The sequence below is a fragment of the Ranitomeya imitator genome, chromosome 1, assembly GCF_032444005.1.
Source record: "Ranitomeya imitator isolate aRanImi1 chromosome 1, aRanImi1.pri, whole genome shotgun sequence".
Classification (NCBI taxonomy): domain Eukaryota; kingdom Metazoa; phylum Chordata; class Amphibia; order Anura; family Dendrobatidae; genus Ranitomeya; species Ranitomeya imitator.
In genome coordinates this window covers 214571765-214593419 of record NC_091282.1, presented here as the reverse complement: position 1 = coordinate 214593419, position 21655 = coordinate 214571765, and the positions used below count along the sequence as shown (strand labels likewise).

Genomic DNA, 21655 nt, shown 5'->3' with positions numbered 1-21655 from the left:
TCAGAATCACCGGGATCCGTTGAAGCGTTCCAGAGTTATAACCTCATAAAGGGACAGTGGTCAGAATTGTAAAAATTGGCCCGATCCATAACGTGCAAACCACCCTTGGGGGTAAAGGGGTTAAGCAGTGTTTTAAAAGGGGAGAGCTACAGACTAGTGATATGTACTCTTTTTAATTTTAATAAAGTCGTATCCTACAACTGTTTGTTACTATGCACTAATAGCCTTTTTTATATTTGAATTTAGGGCCTGGGCATGCGCTGATAGAACAGTGGAATCCTGTAGGACTGGTGGGAATTATCACTGCCTTCAATTTCCCAGTTGCTGTATACGGCTGGAACAACGCTCTGGCTCTTATCTGTGGAGACGTTTGTCTATGGTAAGAAAAGGCTACATGGCGTCCAGTGACTTGTTGGAGAAATACAAGTGCTTGCTCTGCTCTGTTCACATGTCCAGTAATGTTACTGTTGTGGGATAACAAAATCGGAAAGATCCAGTATGGGATACAGTATCAGTTCTTTTCTCCTAAAATCTCTTCATTTAACTCCAATCCAGCTGTTCTGTTTTTTTGTTTTTTTTTTAGTGGCCTAGGCTAGGGGAAACGGATCAGACTGTTGTATGAAATGTTAATATTAATGTGGAGCAGAGTTTCTAGTTTACCAGCTTAAAGTACATTAAAGTGGTTGTCCGTCCTCGCTCCATACACTTCTATAGAGTTCTGTGCAAGTGTCGGACACATGGCCGCGTTCACTAGTTGGGCTCTGGCTGGGAGTATGTACAACTCGTATGTTCCCACCAGTTCCGTCTCAGAAATCGGCTACTCCAGTGTGCGCTAGGGTAGGGGGTATTCGTAAGTCTGTAGTCACACAGAGTAACTGCAGACTTATCAAATGGACAGCTCCTTTAAGTCCTTGCCTACTGTTGGTTCACTATGACTGCTGAATGGCATTATATATGTATGTGTATATATATAATTTTTTTTTTTTTACATTTTTTCATGCATTTTATTAATGTTCGCCTTCATTGTTTGGATTTAAACTATTTTTTTTTTTTGTTTCAATTAGGAAGGGTGCTCCTACCACATCTCTCACGAGCGTGGCAGTGACCAAGTAAGGTTCTCGTGTGGCTTGCTTTTTTCATTTTTTTTTTTTTTTTTTTTTTTTGGGGTGGGGGGGTTACAGTTAATTTGAAAGTTGTTTTTGATCACTGAATCTTGGAATAATAAGTTCCACAGTTAGATGTGCTTCAAAGAAGAAAATGTCCCGAGGTGAGATATTATAAATGTCCCTACTGTGTAATGTCTGTGTCTGACCGTACAGGAACATGGTCTGATCATACCACATCTCCTGGGCAGGGGAGGAAGCAAGAGTATGCAGACATTACAGCAGGGGATCACAGCTGATTCTTTCTGAGGCAAAGCATTTCCTGCTGGTTTAAAAAACAAAAAACAAAAAAAAACTACACACAAAAACATTTTACCTCCCAAAGGGGGAAATGATAAGTCCATGTTCCTGTATGGTCACACGGCCATTACACAGTACACAGCAGGGGCACATGTATAAGATTATCTCAGCACAGGAACATTATTTTAAACACATCCAATTGTGGAAATTATTAATAATTTTCCAAGATCTATTGATTTAAATTAATTTGTTTGTGAAAAAAACATTTTAAGTATTCACATATCCTAATGACCTTTAACCCCTTTCCGACATCTGGCGTAATAGTATGCCGATGCCGGACTCCCTCCCTTTGATGTGGGCTTCGGAGGTAAGCCCACATCTTTCCAGCAATAGCTGCGGGTAGATTCGTAATCCACCCATGGCTATTTACCAGTTAAATGCCGCTGTCAGCAGCATTTAGCAAGCGTTTCTGACAATAGCGCTGGAAATCCACCCACCGGTTACCTGCGTGACATGATCATGGGTCACCGGTGTGTTGGCATGACAACCGGAGGTCTCCTGGAGACCTCTATGGTTGTCAGTGCCGGCTTGCTGTGAGCGCCACTCAGTGGTCGGAGCTGATAGCAAGTGAGTAATTATGCTATATAGAGGCGATCTGATCATCACCTCTGTGTAGTAGAGGCGATCGGGTTGTGGTAGCTTCTAGTCTCCCATGGAGACTATTGGAGCATGCCGATAGATAGATAGATAGATAGATAGATAGATAGATAGATAGATATAGATATACTAGATTGTGGCCCGATTCTAACTGATATCTGTCTGATGTCTACGTCCTTTATGACATCATCGTCGCTGTGCCCGTCGCTGATTGGTCGAGGCCTGGCGGCCTCGACCAATCAGAGACGCGGGATTTCCTAGACAGACAGACAGAAAAACCCTTAGACAATTATATAATACTAGATTGTGGCCCGATTCTAACGCATCGGGTATTCTAGAATATGCATGTCCCCGTAGTATATGGACAATGATGATTCCAGAATTCGCGTCAGACTGTGCCGTCGCTGATTGGTCGAGGCGACCTTTATGACATCATCGTCGCCATGGCAACCATTATGACATCTACGTCGATACTTTGCCCGTCGCTGAATCAGAAACGTGAGATGTCTACGTCCTTTATGACATCATTGTCGCTGTGCCCATTGCTGATTGGTCGAGGCCTGGCGGCCTCGACCAATCAGAGACGCGGGATTTCTACGTCGATGCTGTGCCGGTCTCTGATTGGTCGAGGCCTGGCGGCCTCGACCAATCAGAGAGCCGGGATTTCCAGGACAGACAGACAGACAGACAGAAAGACAGACAGACAGACGGAAAAACCCTTAGACAATTATAGATATACTAGATTGTGGCCCGATTCTAACGCATCGGGTATTCTAGAATATGCATGTCCCCGTAGTATATGGACAATGATGATTCCAGAATTCGCGGCACACTGTGCCCGTCGCTGCTTGGTCGAGGCAACCTTTATGACATCATCGTCGCCATGGCAACCATTATGACATCGTCGCTGTGCCCGTTGCTGATTGGTTGAGGCATGGCGGCCTCGACCAATCAGAGACGCAGGATGTCTACGTCCTTTATGACATCATCGTCGCTGTGCCCGTTGCTGATTGGTCGAGGCCTGGCGGCCTCGACCAATCAGAGCCGGGATTTCCAGGACAGACAGACAGACAGACGGAAAAACCCTTAGACAATTTTATATATATATATATATATATATATATATATATATATATTACTATTGAACCCGTTCTACGCCCGGGTGGCGAGCATTTATATTGGTATATGGTCTCCATCCTGGTATGTGCTGCGTCCCCATCCTGTCATGTGCTGCTCCCATCCTGCGCCCCCATCCTGTCATGTGCTGCTCCCATCCTGCGCCCCCATCCTGTCATGTGCTGCTCCCATCCTGCGCCCCCATCCTGTCATGTGCTGCTCCCATCCTGCGCCCCCATCCTGTCATGTGCTGCTCCCATCCTGCGCCCCCATCCTGTCATGTGCTGCTCCCATCCTTCGCCCCTGTTCTGTCATGTGCTGCTCCCATCCTGCGCCACCGTTCTTTAATTTGCTGCTCCCATCCATATGCCCCATACGCTGCTCCATAAAGGTTTATGGCCCCCATAAGATGCTCCATAGTGTATGCCCCGTGCACTGCTCCATAAAGGTTGATGGCCCCCATAAGATGCTCCATAGTGTATGCCCCGTACGCTGTTCCATTATGGTTTATGGCCCCCATAAGATGCTCCATGGTATATGCCCCCGTACACTGCTCCATTATGGTTTATGGCCTCATAAGATGCTCCATACTCTATGCCCCCGTACACTGCTCCATTATGGTTGATGGCCCCCTTAACATGCTCCATTCTATATGCCCCCATATGCTGCTGCAATATATAAAAAAAAAACAAACAAAAAAAACATACTCACCTATTGTCGCTGGGCACCGAGTTCTGGGGGGCCTGAGCAGGCGGGGACACCAGCACTTACTATATTCACCTGTCCTCCGTTCCACCGCTGCGCGCCACCATCTTCCCGGTCCTCTGGCTGTGACTGGTCAGTCAAAGGGCGGCGCCAGCGCGCATTAAGCGCGTCATCGCGCCCTCTGAACTGAAGGTCACAGGCCGAGGACCGGGAAGATGGCGGCGCGCAGCGGTGGAACGGAGGACAGGTGAATATGGCCGATACTCACCCTCCTGGCGGTTCCTGCTTCTCTGTTGGAGATCGCGGTGTGCGTTCAGTGTTAACGCATACCGCGATCTCCCGGGAGCGTCACTCTGTGAGGCCCAGACTGCGCCGGCGCTTGCGCAGTGTGTGTGTACTTGCGGTGCAAAGCTTTCCAAACCAAAGTCCAAATGGTTCCAAACATATGAGAAAAAAAGGAAAACAGCTCACAAAGAAAATAGAAAAAGTGGGCTTTAATGCCTGGACGGTTTCGGATTTCCAATCCTTTTTCAAGCAATGAGTATACAAATGAAGTGGGTATATATAGCTAATACATATGTTTCTTATTAACCATCAATAAAACAGTATTCATTTTTCTAACATTAGTGCTAACATACTCCGTATCCTAATAAAGTGCATCAGTGTCCATGTGCATATTTATACAATTACACCGTAAAACAATATCCAGCATACACAGTAGGCTGCAAATATCACGCAAATATGGTAATGAGCAATTAGAACTAAACAGATGTCCCAATCTAGTATGTAATTAAACAAAAGATACACTTACAGGCATATCGCCGTTTGTGTGCAAATCTCGGCGTCTTCCTGGAGTTATATAATCATCAAAAATGCAGATAAAGGTGGCGCAGTAGTCATTATGAATGAAAAAGATTATATTAATGAGATCAATAGACAGTTGGCTGACCCGGAGGTGTACGAGAGACTTACCCATGACCCAAAATTTGAGATTGCAAGGGACATTAAATCAATTTTGGATGGTGCCCTGAATATGCAAATTATTGATCAAGATTTATTCGATTTTTTGATAGTGAAATTTCCCATCACTCCCGTGATGCACATATTACCAAAGATACATAAGTCTCTCGTGCATCCTCCGGGGAGGCCTATTGTGTCAGGCTGTGATTCCATTTTGTCACACATTGGGATCTTCTTGGATAGGATCTTGAATCCAATTGCTAATCATGCAGAGTCATTTGTGAGGGACACTACAGATTTCCTTGAAAAGATTAGTGGGGTTGAAGTGACGGGTGATATAATATTGGCTTCGTTCGATGTAATATCATTATATACGTCGATTGAAAACAGTAAAGGTTTGGAGGCAATTAGTAGGAAGCTGCAAAATACTCAATATTCTGAGGATACCAGAACATTCATTTTACAATTGCTTGAATTGATATTGACCAAAAATTATTTTCTGTTTGGAGACGTTTATTATTTTCAATTGCGAGGAGTTGCCATGGGCGCGAATATGGCGCCGGCTTATGCAAATATCGTCATGAGCACCCTCGAGGAAGATTTTGTCTATGTATCTCCCCACTTCAGCTATGTAGCTGCGTGGTGGAGATACATAGACAATATCTTTTTAATTTGGACTGGTCCAGAAGCTACACTGCTGGAATTCCATAATTACTTGAATGCAGTTGACGACTCAATCAAATTCACTTTGGTATACTCAAACACCAATATTCAGTTCTTGGATGTGAGTGTAAAAATCGATAACAATAGATTGAGGACTCAACTGTATTCTAAGACGACGGACAAAAATGACCTTCTTCTCTTTAAAAGCCAACATCCGAGAAAAATGAAAGAATCCATCCCCTTTAGCCAGTTAATCAGAGTCAAAAGAATTGAGAGTAGGGAAGACTCTTTAAAAGAATCCATGGAAAATACCCTAAAAAATTTTTCAGACAGAGGTTATCCTAAAAATCTTCTAAAAACACAAAAAAATAAGGTGGATTTATTAAAAAGAGATGATCTTCTTCAAAAAAAGCCTTATAAAAAAGAATTGAATCGTATACCTTTTGTGACATCTTTTTGTGAGGAGAGTAGCAAAATTTCAAAAATTGTCTGTAAACATTGGGGTATGTTGTCTAAATGTCTACCACATGTGACAGAATTCTCCAATCCTCCAATGTTTTCATACAAACGTAACCGTACTATTGGTTCCACTATAATTAAATCTGATATTGGACCCTTCAAAAGGTCCAGTCAAACAACTATGTCTGGTCAAAACAGAAAGGGATGTTTCCCCTGTCTATCATGCGTAAATTGTCCCATGATGCTTAAAGGTTCTAGTTTTGTTCACCCTACTACTCAAGAAAAATTTAAGATACAACATTTTTTGACTTGTAATTCTGAATTTGTTGTGTATTTGTTACAGTGCCCCTGTTCCTTATGGTATGTCGGTGAAACAACTTGTGACTTCAAAACTCGAATTAACCAACACCGACATACCATAAGGAAGGGACGTATGGATCTGCCTGTCTCCAAGCACTTTGTAGAGAAATCGCATACAGAAAAACAATTACGATTTCGTATAATTGACATGGTTCCTCCCCAGAGAAGAGGGGGAGATCGTGTGCGACTGCTCAAAAGAAGGGAATTAGAGTGGATAGTGAAATTGAATACATTAAAACCACATGGATTAAATGTAATTTCAAAACTAATCAAGTTATATAGAATTTGGTATTTTTCCTCTTTTCATATATATGTGGGAATATGTTTTAAATTTTTTGTATATACATTTTTTTCAGATGTCCCAATCTATAAAGAGAAAGATATTCCTTGTATGGAAAATGGTGTCCTCCTTCTTCAATATGTTTTTGGAAATAAATACTCTGCTGAAATAAATATTTTGATGGCACTCATTTGTCTTTATATGTTATTTGCTCTACAGTATCATTATGGAAGTTTAATATGGTCTCATTTATTAAGGGCACACAGGAATTTTGGCGAGTTTTTATTTCTTTGGTACTCCAGCCCTGTTTCGTAATACCCACGTAGTTGGGTTGTGCTTGCTAGACCCGTATGGGCTAGTGTCCGGACCATTATACGAATATGATACAATGTAGCATTTAGACATGTATGAGTGCGTCCTATTTCTGCTAGCGCTTAAATTAGCCCATTGAATTAATATTAAGGTCTTTCGGTAATATGACACTTAAAAGATACTTATGTGGCTAGCGCTGAATTAAACCTAAAGTTTCGCTATAAATTTGCAGAGTTTTCTCGACATTTCCACTAGGAATTAAGGTCATTCCCTTTTCCAATATGGCGTTGTTGTATTCGGAGCCTGAATGCGCAGGCGCTGACCACAATGCTATGCGTCTTAGGTCAGAAGCTATAGACATGCGCAGTGACTCCAGGAAGACGCCGAGATTTGCACACAAACGGCGATATGCCTGTAAGTGTATCTTTTGTTTAATTACATACTAGATTGGGACATCTGTTTAGTTCTAATTGCTCATTACCATATTTGCAGCCTACTGTGTATGCTGGATATTGTTTTACGGTGTAATTGTATAAATATGCACATGGACACTGATGCACTTTATTAGGATACGGAGTATGTTAGCACTAATGTTAGAAAAATGAATACTGTTTTATTGATGGTTAATAAGAAACATATGTATTAGCTATATATACCCACTTCATTTGTATACTCATTGCTTGAAAAAGGATTGGAAATCCGAAACGTTGCCACGCCGTCCAGGCATTAAAGCCCACTTTTTTCTATTATTTTCTTTGTGTGCTGTTTATATATATATATATATATATATTATTCAAATCACCCCCCTTTCGCCCCATTCCAAAAAAAAAATAAAAAATCAAACATGCACATATTTAGTGTCGCTGCGTTCAGAATCGCTCGATCTATCAATAAAAAAAGAAAAGATTAACCTGATTGCTAAACGGCGTAGTGAGAGTCAAAACGCCCAAACTTTTTTTTTTTTTTTTTGTCGCTGCGGCATTTTATTAAAAAGCAATAACGGGCAATCAAAAGATTCGTATCTGCACCAAAATGGTATCAATAAAAATATCAGCTCGACACGCAAAAAAATAAGCCCTCACCCAAACCCGAGATCACGAAAAATGTTGCTACGGGTATTGGAAAATTGCGCAATTTTTTTTCTTAAAGTTTTTGGATTTTTTTTTTTCACCTCTTAGATAAAAAAGAATCTAGACATGTTTGGTGTCTATGCACTCGTAATGACCTGGAGAATCATAAACGCAGGTCCGTTTTGGCATTTAGTGAGCCTAGTAAAAAAGCCAAACAAAAAACAAGTGTGGGATTTTGCTTTTTTTGCAGTTCCACCGCACTTGGAATTTTTTTCCCGTTTTCTAGTACACGACATGCTAAAACCAATGATGTCGTTCAAAAGTACAACTCGTTCCACAAAAAATAAGCACTCATATGGCCATATTGACGGAAAAATAAAAAAGTTATGGCTCTGGGAAGAAGAGCAAAAAACGAAAATGCAAAACGGATAAAAGCTCTGGGGGTTAAAGGGGATTTGTCATTTCCCCGGAGATGTTTTTAGTATATATTTTGTCCAAAAATCCCAATACTTTTTTTTTCCTTTAAAACTTTGTTTGCTGGGCAGTTCCTCTGCTAATTCTCCTACAAATGTTATTAATTGATACTATGCCAGGAATACAACTCCAATTGTTAACAGTGTCCAGTAAGTGCGGTAGTATTAAACTGATGCACCTTTTTGCCAATGGAAATGGTGATGCCCAGGAATAATCTTCTAAGAAAAGATTGTCCACGATTGTTTTATGGAGAACTGATGAGTCCTCTTTAAGGCTACATTCCCACAATGAGTATTTGGTGACTTTTGAAGTTGCAGACTTTCTGCAGCATGTCTGCATCTATTGGGTTCTTTGCGTTTTTTTTTTCTCTTTTTTCTTACTATTTATTTATTTGCATCTTTCTCCAGTGTCTGAATCCATTTTACTCCATGTACTTTGCCAAATCAGTAATTCAGCCCAGACTGTGGCCAGTATATTGACTGCGGGCTGAAAGCTGTGCCAACCAGTCCAGCTGCACTTTGCGGTCATGTGCACTACATTAATATTACGTTTATATGTTTCAGAATTGTCGCTCAAGTGCTCGAACATAATAACTTGCCAGGTGCAATCTGCTCCTTAACCTGCGGAGGCGCTGACATTGGGTGAGTGAAGGATGTTGTCTCTTTGGACATGTTTTAGTTAATACTTTTATTCACTCTTGAAATTGCAGCTATTGCTCCTTACTAATAACTCTCTATAGTAATGTTTCTCTTATTCCTCATTGAAATGTATGAAGAAATTGACAACAAGGCTGTCCCAGTCTGTCAGTCAGATGTGTCCAAACACGCTGACCTTGTTAACACTAATGGTCCAAGAAACATGACCATCTGAACCCGGGCGTACACTGGTCAGCTAAGGCTACTTTCACACTAGCGTCGGAATTTGGCCCGTCGCATTGCGTTGGGCCGAGATTCCAACGCTAGCGTTGTTAGCACCGCACAACGGGTGCAGCGGATGCATTCTCCGGCGCATCCGCTGCCCCATTGTGAGATGCGGGGAGGTGGGGGCGGAGTTCCGGCCACGCATGCGCGGTCGGAAAAAGCGGTCAGTCTGGAGCAAAAAACTTTACATTTAACGTTTTTTGCTCCCAGCGGTCCGCCACAACACGGCGCAACCGTCGCACGACGGTTGCGACGTGTGTCAATACGTCGCAATGCGTCGGTAATGTTACGCTATGGGGCAAAAACGCATCCTGCAAACAACTTTGCAGGATGCGTTTTTTTCCCCTAAACGACGCATTGCGACGTATTAAACAAAACGCCAGTGTGAAAGTACCCTAAGTACTGTCTGTTTTATCTGGTGAAGCACTACTGTACAGCCTTTTTAGGTTTTGCATATACTTATTTAGATACTTATGGTTATACTTGTATTGTCGTTTTTTTGTCTTTTTAGCTTCACTTATTTTATTGAACACATGTGTTATGGCCGAGCTTAATACATAAAATTCAGCATATAAAAGTTCCACACGTAGGGGGCTTGTACACAATCTTTATGAAATAACATACAATAACCGACTGTAGAACAAGATGAGGGGAAAGTGATTAATGAAAAGATGGAGTGGTGAGGGGTAGAGATGGACGAACATGGACTTCACCAGGAAGTCCGTGTTGCTGTTTGGGTATGTCACCCTAAATATCGGGTGTTTCTTGCGCTGTCATGTGCATGATGGCATGGAAAACACTGCCTCTGATCGGCGGTAAGATTAATACCATCGGTGACACAGCACGTGTTTCCACACTGTTAAATGACAGCGTGAGCCTGCAGCTTTGATCAGAGGTAAAAAGTTTCTCCAGTCACTGGCATCAGCTGATGGGACTATTGCTCAAATAAAGGACTTCATTTTGGCTGTGCCTTTTTATTTACAATATACAGTTGTGATTAAAAGTTTACATACCCTGGCAGAATTTTTGCTTTCTTGGTCTTTTTTCAGAGAATATGAATGATGACACCAAAACTTTTTCTCCACTCATGGTTAGCGGTTGGGTGAAGCCATTTATTGTCAAACTACTGTTTGCGCTCTTTTAAATCATGACAACCCAAAATATCCAAATGACCCTGATCAAAAGTTCACATACCCTGGTGATTTGGGCTTGATAACATGCACAGAAGTTGACACAAATGGGTTTAAATGGCTACTAAAGGTAACCTTTACTCCCATCAGCCCCACCTACTCTCACTGTTAGCGGCAGCAGACGTAGGCTGATGGGAGTAGTAGTCCAATCAGCCAACTCCAGTAACCGGAGGTAAACTTTTTGCATCATGTCAGTGTGGGAACCGCAGCTGTCTGACCAGCAGTAATGATTTTACTGCTGATCAGAGGCAGTGTTTGCCATGCTGGCAAACACTGGATGTTCGGGCCCTATATTGAAGTGAAAGGTGTTCGGGTACTGTTCTTGTACCCAAACCGCATTTCTTCTTCTTTTTTTTAAACTGTTCGACCGAACCCACTAGACCCAAACATCCAGGGGTTTGCCCAGAGGGTTGTAGAGTGAGTGATATAATAGAAAGGTTATGGTATTATAATAAGAAATATATATATATATATATATATATATATATATATATATATATATATATATATATATATATATATATATATATATATTTTGATTGGGAATATAATACTTTTTTTTTTTTTGTTTTTAAAGTTTAAACTATTTTTACAGGTTGTGTGATCTTTTAGTGTGGTGCGACATCCGCTTGTTAATAATGTCTTCTCCACAAGCTGTGACATCGCTGCATCCTGAAAATGGCCGCCAAAGAGGCGGCACATGATCAGATCCTTCCATCAGCCGTCTCCAATCAAAAACTGAGTTACCAGTTTCCGATGCACGGGTTTCATCCTTTCGCCATATTCAGGACGTTAGCTCTCATCCAGCCGGTGTAGAAAGGGCTGATGCATTGAAGCTAATGTATATTAAAAAAAAATTCTGAAATCTGCGCAGAAGATCGAATCAAACATTGCCCATGCATAACTCTTTGTGGACAGTGCCAAGCCAGTGTAAGGAGACTTATCGGCCACGCACTGGTCCTCTGGGAATATGCAAATGGCCTCCTCTGACAGTAAAGGTACCTTCACACTAAACGTGAACCAGGGTGAACATCGGGTTCAGCGATGTCAGCGGGAGAGCCAGCGACCAAAGAAAGTTCTGGCCCTCTAGCCCCGACCAACGACATCACAGCAGGATTCTGATCGCTGCTGCGTGTCAAACTAAACGATATCGCTAGCGAGGACGCTGCAACGTCACGGATCGCTAGCGATATCGTTTAGTGTGAAGGTACCTTTAGGGTCGATATTCACTTTTGGGATTGCTACTAGTGATGAGTTAATATACTTGTTACTCAAGATTTCCCGAGCACGGTCAGGGGTCCTCCGAGTATTTTTTTTTTTTTTTTTTTTTTTAGTGCTCGGAGATTTAGTTTTTCTTGCTGCAGCTGAATGATTTACATCTGTTAGCCAGCATAAGAACATGTGGGGGTTGCCTGGTTGCTAGGGAATCCCCCACTTGTACTTAGGCTGGCTAACAGATGTAAATCATTCAGCTGCGGTGCTAAAAACGAAATCTTCGAACACTAAAAAATACTCGGAGGACCCCCAAGCGTGCTCGGGAAATCTTGAGTAAGGTCGGGATCACACATACGTGTGATACGGCCGTGTCTCGCAGGTGAAATCCCTCCTCTGGCGCCAGCACTTGGGAGCGGAGCGTGCAGCTCCATGTGTTGCTGTGCGGCTGCACGCTCCGCTCCGGAGTGCCGGCACCAGAGCTGGGTTTTCACCTGCGAGACTCGGCCGTATCTCGCGTATGTGTGATCCCGGCCTAACTGGTATATTCGCTCATCACTAATTGCTACATCTAATAGGTGGCGTTAGCGGTCGTGTCCTCTTGTTCCTTGAAGAGTCTTTTTGCATATATAAATCCCATAGTATGGTCCAGAATGGGGTATAGCAAAAAAAAAAAAAAGCCCCCTGACAATTATTCCATTTTTGATAGCCATCTCTTTGCTTACCACACTGCATCAATGATGTTCTATACTTACTAAGTGACTGTGGCAGCCGATCGCTGACATCAATGCTTCAATGTCACTTTCTGCCCAATAAGCAAAGGCTTTCAGGGGACCATGGAGCAGTTAGTGCAGGGTCTGCAGAGAAATAGAATTTACATTCTGGATCACATACATTTCAATCTTTCTATGTTTCGCTTTTCTAGTATTAATAAACCCCACTTATCCCACCTGCCATTTTACTGTCAAATCGCAGAAGATCACTTGATTTCACTTTCATGTTTGGGACGTGAATGTGCTGAGATTTTTGACTCTGCTATTGCTCAGGTGCTATATTTGACTAAGAAGATTTGCAGGACCCCGATCCATTGGCCACTTCAGCAGTCCATGGCCACCAGACCAGAGCCCAGCAAACCTCCGCTTCTTCTGATTCATAGGTCCTGCTCGATGTCATGCTGTAACTACCACCATTGCTGCTAGTCCGGGGTCCTGCAAATCTTTCTGATTAACTTTGAGTCATGTTCCCACAAGGTGCATACACAAGCTTTCTACACAGCGCACACTAGAGATTGTCTGCAGCGTATATTGACCGCCAATCTACAATCTACCTTTCTGCTAGGTGCTCTATAGGCCGTGTGCCACATCTAGTATTAAACGTCTGTGTGCTGTCCATATGCAAAAGTGATGGCATGAGGACAAATGACAGTCAATGTTGTAGTTTACATGAACGTTATTACACACCTGCCGATGGTCTGGATGGGGAAAACTGCAGCTTGCGCTACTTTGATCCATCTTCTGGATCATTATAAATCAATGGGTGCATTTTAAAAACAAAAACGCATATGGGTTCCCATCCGTATGTCATGCGCTTTTCACGGATACATTAAAATTCTAAAAATGGGAAACTGTATTCACGTAAAAACTGATGCCAAGCGGACATATGAATCAGAAACTGACTTAAACAAATGGACACATGGATGAAATTTTAAATTTTTTTTCTGGACGTAAAACAGATGATGTTGTTGTGCGAGTCCTGACTTACTCGGATATAATAGTTTTCTGTAGTATTTCCCACATTTGTCTTCATGTATTGCCATTGTTAATTGATAAATTCTCTTTTAGCCAACTTTGCTTTTTTCATGTTTTTTAAAGCAATGCCATAGCCAAAGATGAGCGTGTTGATCTCGTTTCCTTCACTGGCAGTACAAATGTGGGAAAACAGGTTGCTCTGAAGGTTCAAGAACGGTTTGGTGAGTTATTGGGAAATATGTACTCGTTAGACATGAGCGATCATGCTGCGAGAAGGTGTTATCCGACCATGCTCGTGTGCTAACCCAGTGTTTTTGGCATTCGAGAAAAATATGTTCGAGTCCCCGCACCTGCATGTCTCCGCTGCTTGACAGCAACAACACATGTAGGGAATTCCTGTTAGTCAGGCAATCCCTCCATGTGCTACGAGACATGCAGCCGCAGGGACTCGAACATATTTTTCTAGCATGCCAAAAAGACTGTTAGCACACGAGCATGGTCGGATAATGCCTTATCCCAGCACGTTTGCTCATCACTAATACCGTACTTTTCTTTTCATGTTTTTCATTGTCTCCCTTAGGTCAGCACTCACATGGTGTGTATGCACCTTTAGGATAGCTATTGATTTTGTAGATAATCTGCACTTAAAGGGAACCTGTCAGCAGGATTGTGCACAGTAACATGCAGACACTGTCAGGTCGGCGCCATTATGCTGATTAAAATGATTCCTGGGTTGACGAAAACAGTGAGTTATTTTAATCTTTATTTTCAGTTTCGAGGTAATGATATGCTCGTGCTTCGGAGCGGCCTGTGGGGGGGTCTTCATGTGGTGCTCCGATTAGCTATTCATAATGAAATATATATAATTTTTTTTTTTTTTTTCATTCATGTAAACTAGGGGTAGGTCAGTAAGTGATCAGTGACCTGTCAGCAGGCTGCATTATGAGTATCTATGCAGCACCACATGCTGACCCCCACAGCCCGAGCATATCCTTAACTCAAAACTGAAAATAAAGGTTAAACAGCTACAAGATGGATTTTATCAACCAGGGTATCATTGTAATCAGTGTAACGGCGCCGACCTGACAGTGTCTGCAGGTTACTGTGCACAATCCTGCTGACAGGTTCCCTATAGCAGTAAGGTTTGTGCTTTGGATTGGCCACTGATTAGTTCCTTATTAATGTATCTAATCCATGGCTTTTCACCAGTAAGGTGCAGGTAGGGGACTGTATTATCTGCATTATTAGTTATTCCGCACAGTTATTTCCTGAGCATTGGTATAAAATCCGCCCTTTACTTTGTCAGTGAACGCTTTGGGCTTAATGGCGTCTGTCTGGATTCAGATATGGAATCCACAACAAAATCCAGACAGTTCTCACCGTGTGAACTCTGCCCATTGGTTTCACAGTTTTGTATTGAAAGCCAGTGCTGTTTATGACTTCTTCAATATATCCATTTTCTCAGGTAATTTTTATTAATTAGATTTATACGCCGGAGCCTATTGACGTGAGTTTGTAGAAGCTTACCACATAGTTTATCACATGATGGGATTAGATCTTGAGCACAGCAGTGTATCACACATGATAGGATTAGATACGAATGTGAAATGTGATCCCCCTCTCCATCCACTTCTATGGGAGTGGTGGTGTAATGTGTGACCCCGCTCTGTCCACTATATTATTACCATAGGAGTGAGTGAAGCGCGGGACACAGTCCCGTGTCCTTCCCATCTCCAGCACATTCCATGTCTCCGCCTATCCCGTTTAGCACATTCCACGTCTCTACCCCCCTCCAGCGCATTCCTGGCCTCTTTACCCTACCATCATATGCCATGTCTTTCCCCCCTTATATTTTGGCCTCTGCCCAAAAGCATCATGCTTGACCCATCGCCGCATCAGCCATGATACTCATGGATGGATGAAGTCACTGCTACGCTCCTTTGGCCTCCGCAGCTTGTCCTCCTTGCAACCCAGGACCGGAGGTGAACAGTACAGCTTCGTTACAGGTCCTGACAATAGAGGGTATGTGGAGCTCAGCGGATAGTGCCGGGCTGTTAGGAAATGGTGCCCAGCCACATTGGATTGGCAGCCCACAATGGTGTGCCCAGTTCACACCTGATGCAGCTACAAAATTGAAAATGGGGGATCTGCGTCTGACCGCTGTCCCCTATACCCAAGGGCTGCTGTAGTTGCAGACTGTTATAGACCTTCAAAGTAAAATGGCATCTCCCAATGGCTGCATTAAAAATGTATTTCACAAAAAAACCATAAATACAGTTTAATAAAGCACAGGTTAAAAGATGTTATGTAAAGGTTTCCATTTTTATAGAACTTTCCCCACAAATTGTAGATCAATCTGATCCGCTCCTCCTGCTTCAAGAACATCCTGCTTGCAGATCAGATACCATATTCAGCATGGGTCCATATAAGCATTCTACAAGATGTACTGTTTTGCTGTTTAGCTTCCATTTGACTGCTCGTTTTTCCTTAGGACGGAAGTTGCTTGAACTTGGAGGAAACAATGCCATCGTTGGTAAGTATATAAGCTGATAATGATACATGTGTGCCTTTTTTTTTTTTTTTCCCCGTTTAGTGTAGAAAATGATATTTAAGCTTCTGCTCTTACTGCTTGGGTTGTAATGGGAAGCACCTTTTGTGTTATAATGTTTATACCGTTAATAAAAAGGCAGGCTGCAGCTTGATCTTGATATGCTGCGGTCTTTGACTTGGGTCTTTTATTAGACACTATACAGCTTTGGAGTGTATACTGTTAGCAGGACATGACCTCAGTTCCTCCTGATTTAGACCACAGAAAGAGATGAGACGATTAGGTTGACAATGTTAGAAGTTGATCAGTATGACCTCATTCAGACATCCGTTTTTGTCATAAGTATTCTTTCCGTGTTTTTCATGGATAAATCATGTAGCCATTATATTCAATGGTCTTTTCACATGGATATTTTTGCAGATCGCCTTCACAATTTTTCATCCTTGATGCTTCCAGTTTTTTCCTTTTCTAAAGACTCCTTCAAATGTCAGTGATTTGTTTTATCACTTTTTGTTCATATTCTCCGCTTTGCAGCCAACCAGGATCACTTATTTCTGAGCCCTTCCTCTTGGGCTGGCATCCATGCCAAGGTATTTCCGAAGGTTCTGTCCCCGGTTATGGCTTTTCTCTGGACCAGGGAGGGAGTGGAGCTATTCCATTACCTGGACAATATTCTGGCCAAGGCGCCTTCCTTTTCTCAGAATCTGGAAAGTTTTTTTTCAGATTTTTCTATAGTCCCTGGAAAAATTCGGATGGATTGTCAACAGGGCAAAGTTTGTGTTAATTTCAACGCAATGGTTTCTATTTCTAGGGATGATATTCAACACTCTTCAGGTATTCATTTTCCTTCCAGAGTAGAGGGTAGCACTACAATCCTTTGTCTGAATTTGCATGAGTCTTGGGAAACATGGTATCCACATTCAAGGCAGTCCTGTTTGCAGAGTTTTATTTAAAACCTATACAGAACACTCTTTTGGCCTGTTGGGTCAGGTCAGTACAATCTCTAGACCATACAGTCCTCCTTCCACTTCACTGTCGCCAGTCCTTTCAATCCAGTGGAACGTTCTGACCATGGATGCCAGCCTTATTAGATGGGGGACCCTCTTCTGCCACTTGGTTCAAGGATCCTGGAACAGATGGAGAGACTCCTTCCAATCAATGTGAGCTGTCTGTCTCTTCTACATTGGCAGTACCTAGTTCTAGGATTGCCAATCAGGATCCAGTCACACAATGTTATAAGTGGCCTAAATCAACCTTCAAGGAGGTACACTGAGTCTATCTGCCATTTCAGAGGTGGTGGAGATACTAAAGTTCCTCTGATCTCAGTGGATCATATACCTGGTGTGGACAACTGGGCGGCAGACATTCTTGAGCCACTAGCAGATAGCAACAAGGTGGTACCAAGATTCGTCACACATATTTGGCAATTGACACATTGGCGATTCCCTGGTCTCAGCTCTCTCTACCTTACCCGTTTCCACCTCTACCTCTTCTGCTCAGACTCCTCAAAAAGTCAAGGCAGAGGGGATTCCAGTTATCCTCATCACACCAGCCTGGTCTTGGAGGGCCTCATACATGGACATGATCAACCTTTTGGCAAAATTCCTCACTATCCAGATCTTGTGTCCATTCTTCCACCAAAATTTACAGTTGCTCAATTTTATGGCATGGTTGTTGATTCTGAGGGCAGTGGGTTTGTCAGAATCAGTTATCCACATCATGATCGGGGCACAAAAAGCCTTCCTCGCTGCTCATCTATCACCACATTTGGAAGACCTACTTTCGCTGGTGACTCTTCTGGAAATTCTCCAGTTTCTTTTTCTCTGCCTGTACTACTCTCCTTGCAGTTGGGGATGGAGTCCAGGTTGGCGCTTGGTTGGCTCAAGGGACAGGTGTCCGCTTGCGCTGGTTTTGTTTCAGTGGCATGTGGCCTCTAGACCTCCCTATTGACCCCATGTTGTTCTGTGGGACCTTAATCTAGTCTTAATCTTCAGTCTACACCACTTGAGCCCCTCAGAGATTTTAGCACATCATCTTGCAAGTAAGGTAGCTTTCTTTATAGCCGTCATCTCTATTAGAAGAGTGTCGGAGCTTAAGGTTCTCGTCGTTTTCCTTACTTCATCCTGCACCAGGGAAAGGTAGTGTTGAGACCTCTTCTGTCCCTCCTCCCCAAGGTGGTTTTGCCACCCTGCACCTTGTCATCCGACCGAGAAGCATTTTGGAACCAATATTATTTGGGAGTGTTTTTTCACATGGTTTTGTAATTTTTCTTTTTACTGTGGTGTGTTTTTTTTTTTTTTTTTTTTTTTTTTTATATCTTCCGTCTTTTTTTTGTGCCTTCCAATTTGGTTTATTCTGAAAAGTACAGAGCAGCTTCCAAGTGGGAAACTTAAAAGTTGCATTTTGTTTTAACCCCTTGGCTTTTTTAGAAACTTGAAACTGTAAAAAGTCTGCACATATTTATAGTTTATTCCTTTCAGCACATTCTTTCTTATGGTATCCTTTTCAGGCCAATTCAGCTGCAAAAACTGTCATCTGTTCATACCCTGATGAGTACGAGTTCTATATGTGAAAAACACTGATAGAATTTGTCAAGTTGTCAAAAACTGATATCTGAATGAGCCCTAAAGAGTAGGAGAGGCATGGAAATCTTTATTCTTAGGGTTTTTTATTTAAAGATAAAAAAGCTACCACATTCATGGTAAAAACAGACCTAAAAACCAAAAAAACAGTAGAATATGGTCTAAAAAAACACAGGTTAAAATAGATCAGTTTTTCATGTATGCAACTTTGTGACGGCTTGGGTATATTGGGTAAATACTAGTCCAGTTTAATATGCTATGTGAATTTATTTTTTTTTTCCCCTTTCTAATAAATCCCGAACAGGCCATTGGTTTCTATTCTTCTGTTTTTGACATCTGGCTCAATAGTCTGCTTGTAATCTTGGGATGCTGAAATGCCGGTCATGAGCCTTTCGTCTGATGTTTTCTCGATCTTTTATGATGACACATTGGTTTTATTCGACCTTAATGCAGATATTATGTGATTTAACCCCATCAGTGTTTGAAGATGCTGATCTCAATCTGGTCACCCCATCTGTGCTGTTTGCTGCGGTGGGCACTGCAGGTCAAAGGTGCACGACAGCTAGGCGGCTGGTAAGAGGAGATTAGTTGTACGTTAGGACTCCTGTGGCCATTTCTAAGAAAAAATTATGGTAGTGGTGTCTAAAATTGTCACTTTTCTTTCAATAGTTTTTACACGAGAGCATTCATGATCAGATTGTAGAAAAACTCTCCAAAGCATATACTCAAGTCCGAATAGGAGACCCATGTGAACGTGAGTAGAATTTACTTACAAGAAGGATTTTTTGTTTTTCCAGTGGCAACCAATTTTAACCTTTTAAATATGCTGGATACATCCCCACTGGATCATACACACATGGTTGAAAAGTAATGTCTGACTTTCATTTGTTCATTTTCATAGATCTTTTATTTATTGCTTTTGTCAGATTCAAGTAATTTCTGTGACCATTGTGGGTTTTTCTGTCACTAAACGAGTGGTACCAATAATTTTGGCCTCGTTTGCGTATAAGGTTTGCCAATGCATAACAGAAGGTGAATTGGATGGGGCGGTGATATCAATGGCTTGAAGGGTATATTCAGATTTGTACATCGGTTTCATTCATCCAAATGAAGTTGGATTGGCTGCAGGAGCTGGACTTTCTGCAAACCACTTTCAGATAATGATTGGAACAGTCACTGAAATTTTCAGTACAAATTAGTTGAGAATGAATAAACACAAAACAATAATCTTGCTTCATGAGCCATATAATTGTGACAGAGATGTAGCCATTAGGGTATGTGCACGCTGCGGAAAGGTGTGCGGATTTTCCCGCAATGATTTTAGTTAATCCGCAGGAAAACCGCACTGCGGAATTACCTCGGTTTTTGTGCGGATTCCACCTGCGGTTTTACAACTGCGGATTCCGCGTGTTTTTTTTCTGCGTTATGTGCACTGCGGATTTTGTTTTACATAGGTTTACATGGTACTGTAAACTCATGGAAAACTGCTGCAGATCCACAGCGTCAAATCCGCAGCAAAATCCTCAGCGTGTGCACATAGCCTACTTCTTCCCGTGGTGTATAGTCAGACTTATTTTTTTTTATTTTTTCAGCGGGCACGTTATGTGGACCTCTGCACACAAAGCAGGCTGTGGAAATGTTCCTGTCAGCCGTTGAACAAGCCAAATGTGAAGGAGGCACAGTTGTTTGTGGTGGTAAGGTACGTTTAGGTTGGATAGTCAGTGCAGCGAAGTGTGAAATCTTTTTGGTTGATGATTGATCTCTTTTGCAGGCTATTGATCGTCCAGGTAATTTTGTGGAACCAACCATCATGACCGGCCTTGCACATGATTCACCTATTGTTCATAAGGAAACATTTGCTCCAATACTTTACATCATCAAATTTAAGGCAAGTTATTTTATGTTCCATAATGGGGTTTTTTTAACATGGAGGACATGCCAAAAAAACTACACTACTGTGTGTATATGTATGTACAGTTGTGCTCAAAAGGTTCATACCCTTGCAGAATTTTTGCTTTCTTGTCCTTTTTTTTTCAGAGAATATGCATAACGCCAAAACCTTTTCTCCACTCATGGTTAGTGGTTGGGTGAAGCGATTTATTGGCAAACTACTGTGTTTGCTTTTAAAATCATAATGACAACCCAAACATCCAAATGACCCTGATTCAAAAGTTCACATACCCTGGTGATTTTGGCCTGATAACATGCACAGAAGTTGACACAAATGTGTTGGAATGGCTACTAAAGGTAACATCTAGTGATGAGCAGTATACTCATTGCTTGGGTTTTCCGAGCATCCTCGGGTGATCTCTGAGTATTTGTAAGTGCTCAGAGATTGTTTTTCTTGCCTTAGCTGCATGATTTACAGCTGATAGCTTGAATACATGTGGGGATTCCCTAGCAACCAGGCAACCCCCACATGTACTCAGGCTGCCTAGCAGCCGTAAATCATGCAGCTGCGTCAACAAAAACTAAATCTCCATTCAGTTACAAATACTCAGGAAACCACCCGAGCATGCTCGGGGAAAACCCGAGCAACGAGTACTCGTTCATCACTAGTAACATCCTCACCTGTGACCGGTTTGCTTGTGTATGTGCATAAAAGCTGAGTGAGTTTCTGGGATCCAGACAGTCTCATGCATCTTTCATCCAGCCACTGAGTTTTCTGGATTGTGAGTCATGGGGAAAGCAAAAGAATTGTCAACTTATCTACGGGAAAAGGTAGCTGAACTACATAAAACAGGAAAGGGATACAAAAAGATATCCAAGGAATTGATAATGCCAGTCAGCAGCGTTCAAACTGTGATGAACAAATGGAAAATCAGGGGCTTTGTAAAAACAAAACCACGGTAAGGTAGACTAACAAAATTGTCATCCAAAACTGCCAGGAAAATTGTTCGGGGTGCAAAGAGACCCACAAATGACATCAGCTGAAATACAGGACTAATGAACCGATAAGGAAAAGAAGGATCCTCCAAATGCAAAATAATGCCTAA

At 42.1% G+C, this 21655-nt stretch overlaps 1 protein-coding gene across 1 annotated transcript in view; it reads left to right on the top strand.

The window, feature by feature from the left end:
• ALDH7A1 (aldehyde dehydrogenase 7 family member A1) overlaps positions 1 to 21655 on the top strand; it is a 102164-nt gene that overhangs the window by 32395 nt on the left and 48114 nt on the right. The window contains exons 6-14 of the mRNA XM_069753838.1: positions 247 to 379; positions 1065 to 1109; positions 9023 to 9100; positions 13653 to 13750; positions 16021 to 16062; positions 19138 to 19232; positions 19329 to 19413; positions 20252 to 20358; positions 20431 to 20547. Coding sequence (XP_069609939.1) covers positions 247 to 379; positions 1065 to 1109; positions 9023 to 9100; positions 13653 to 13750; positions 16021 to 16062; positions 19138 to 19232; positions 19329 to 19413; positions 20252 to 20358; positions 20431 to 20547 — 800 coding nt within the window. The remainder of the gene's footprint in view (positions 1 to 246; positions 380 to 1064; positions 1110 to 9022; positions 9101 to 13652; positions 13751 to 16020; positions 16063 to 19137; positions 19233 to 19328; positions 19414 to 20251; positions 20359 to 20430; positions 20548 to 21655) is intronic.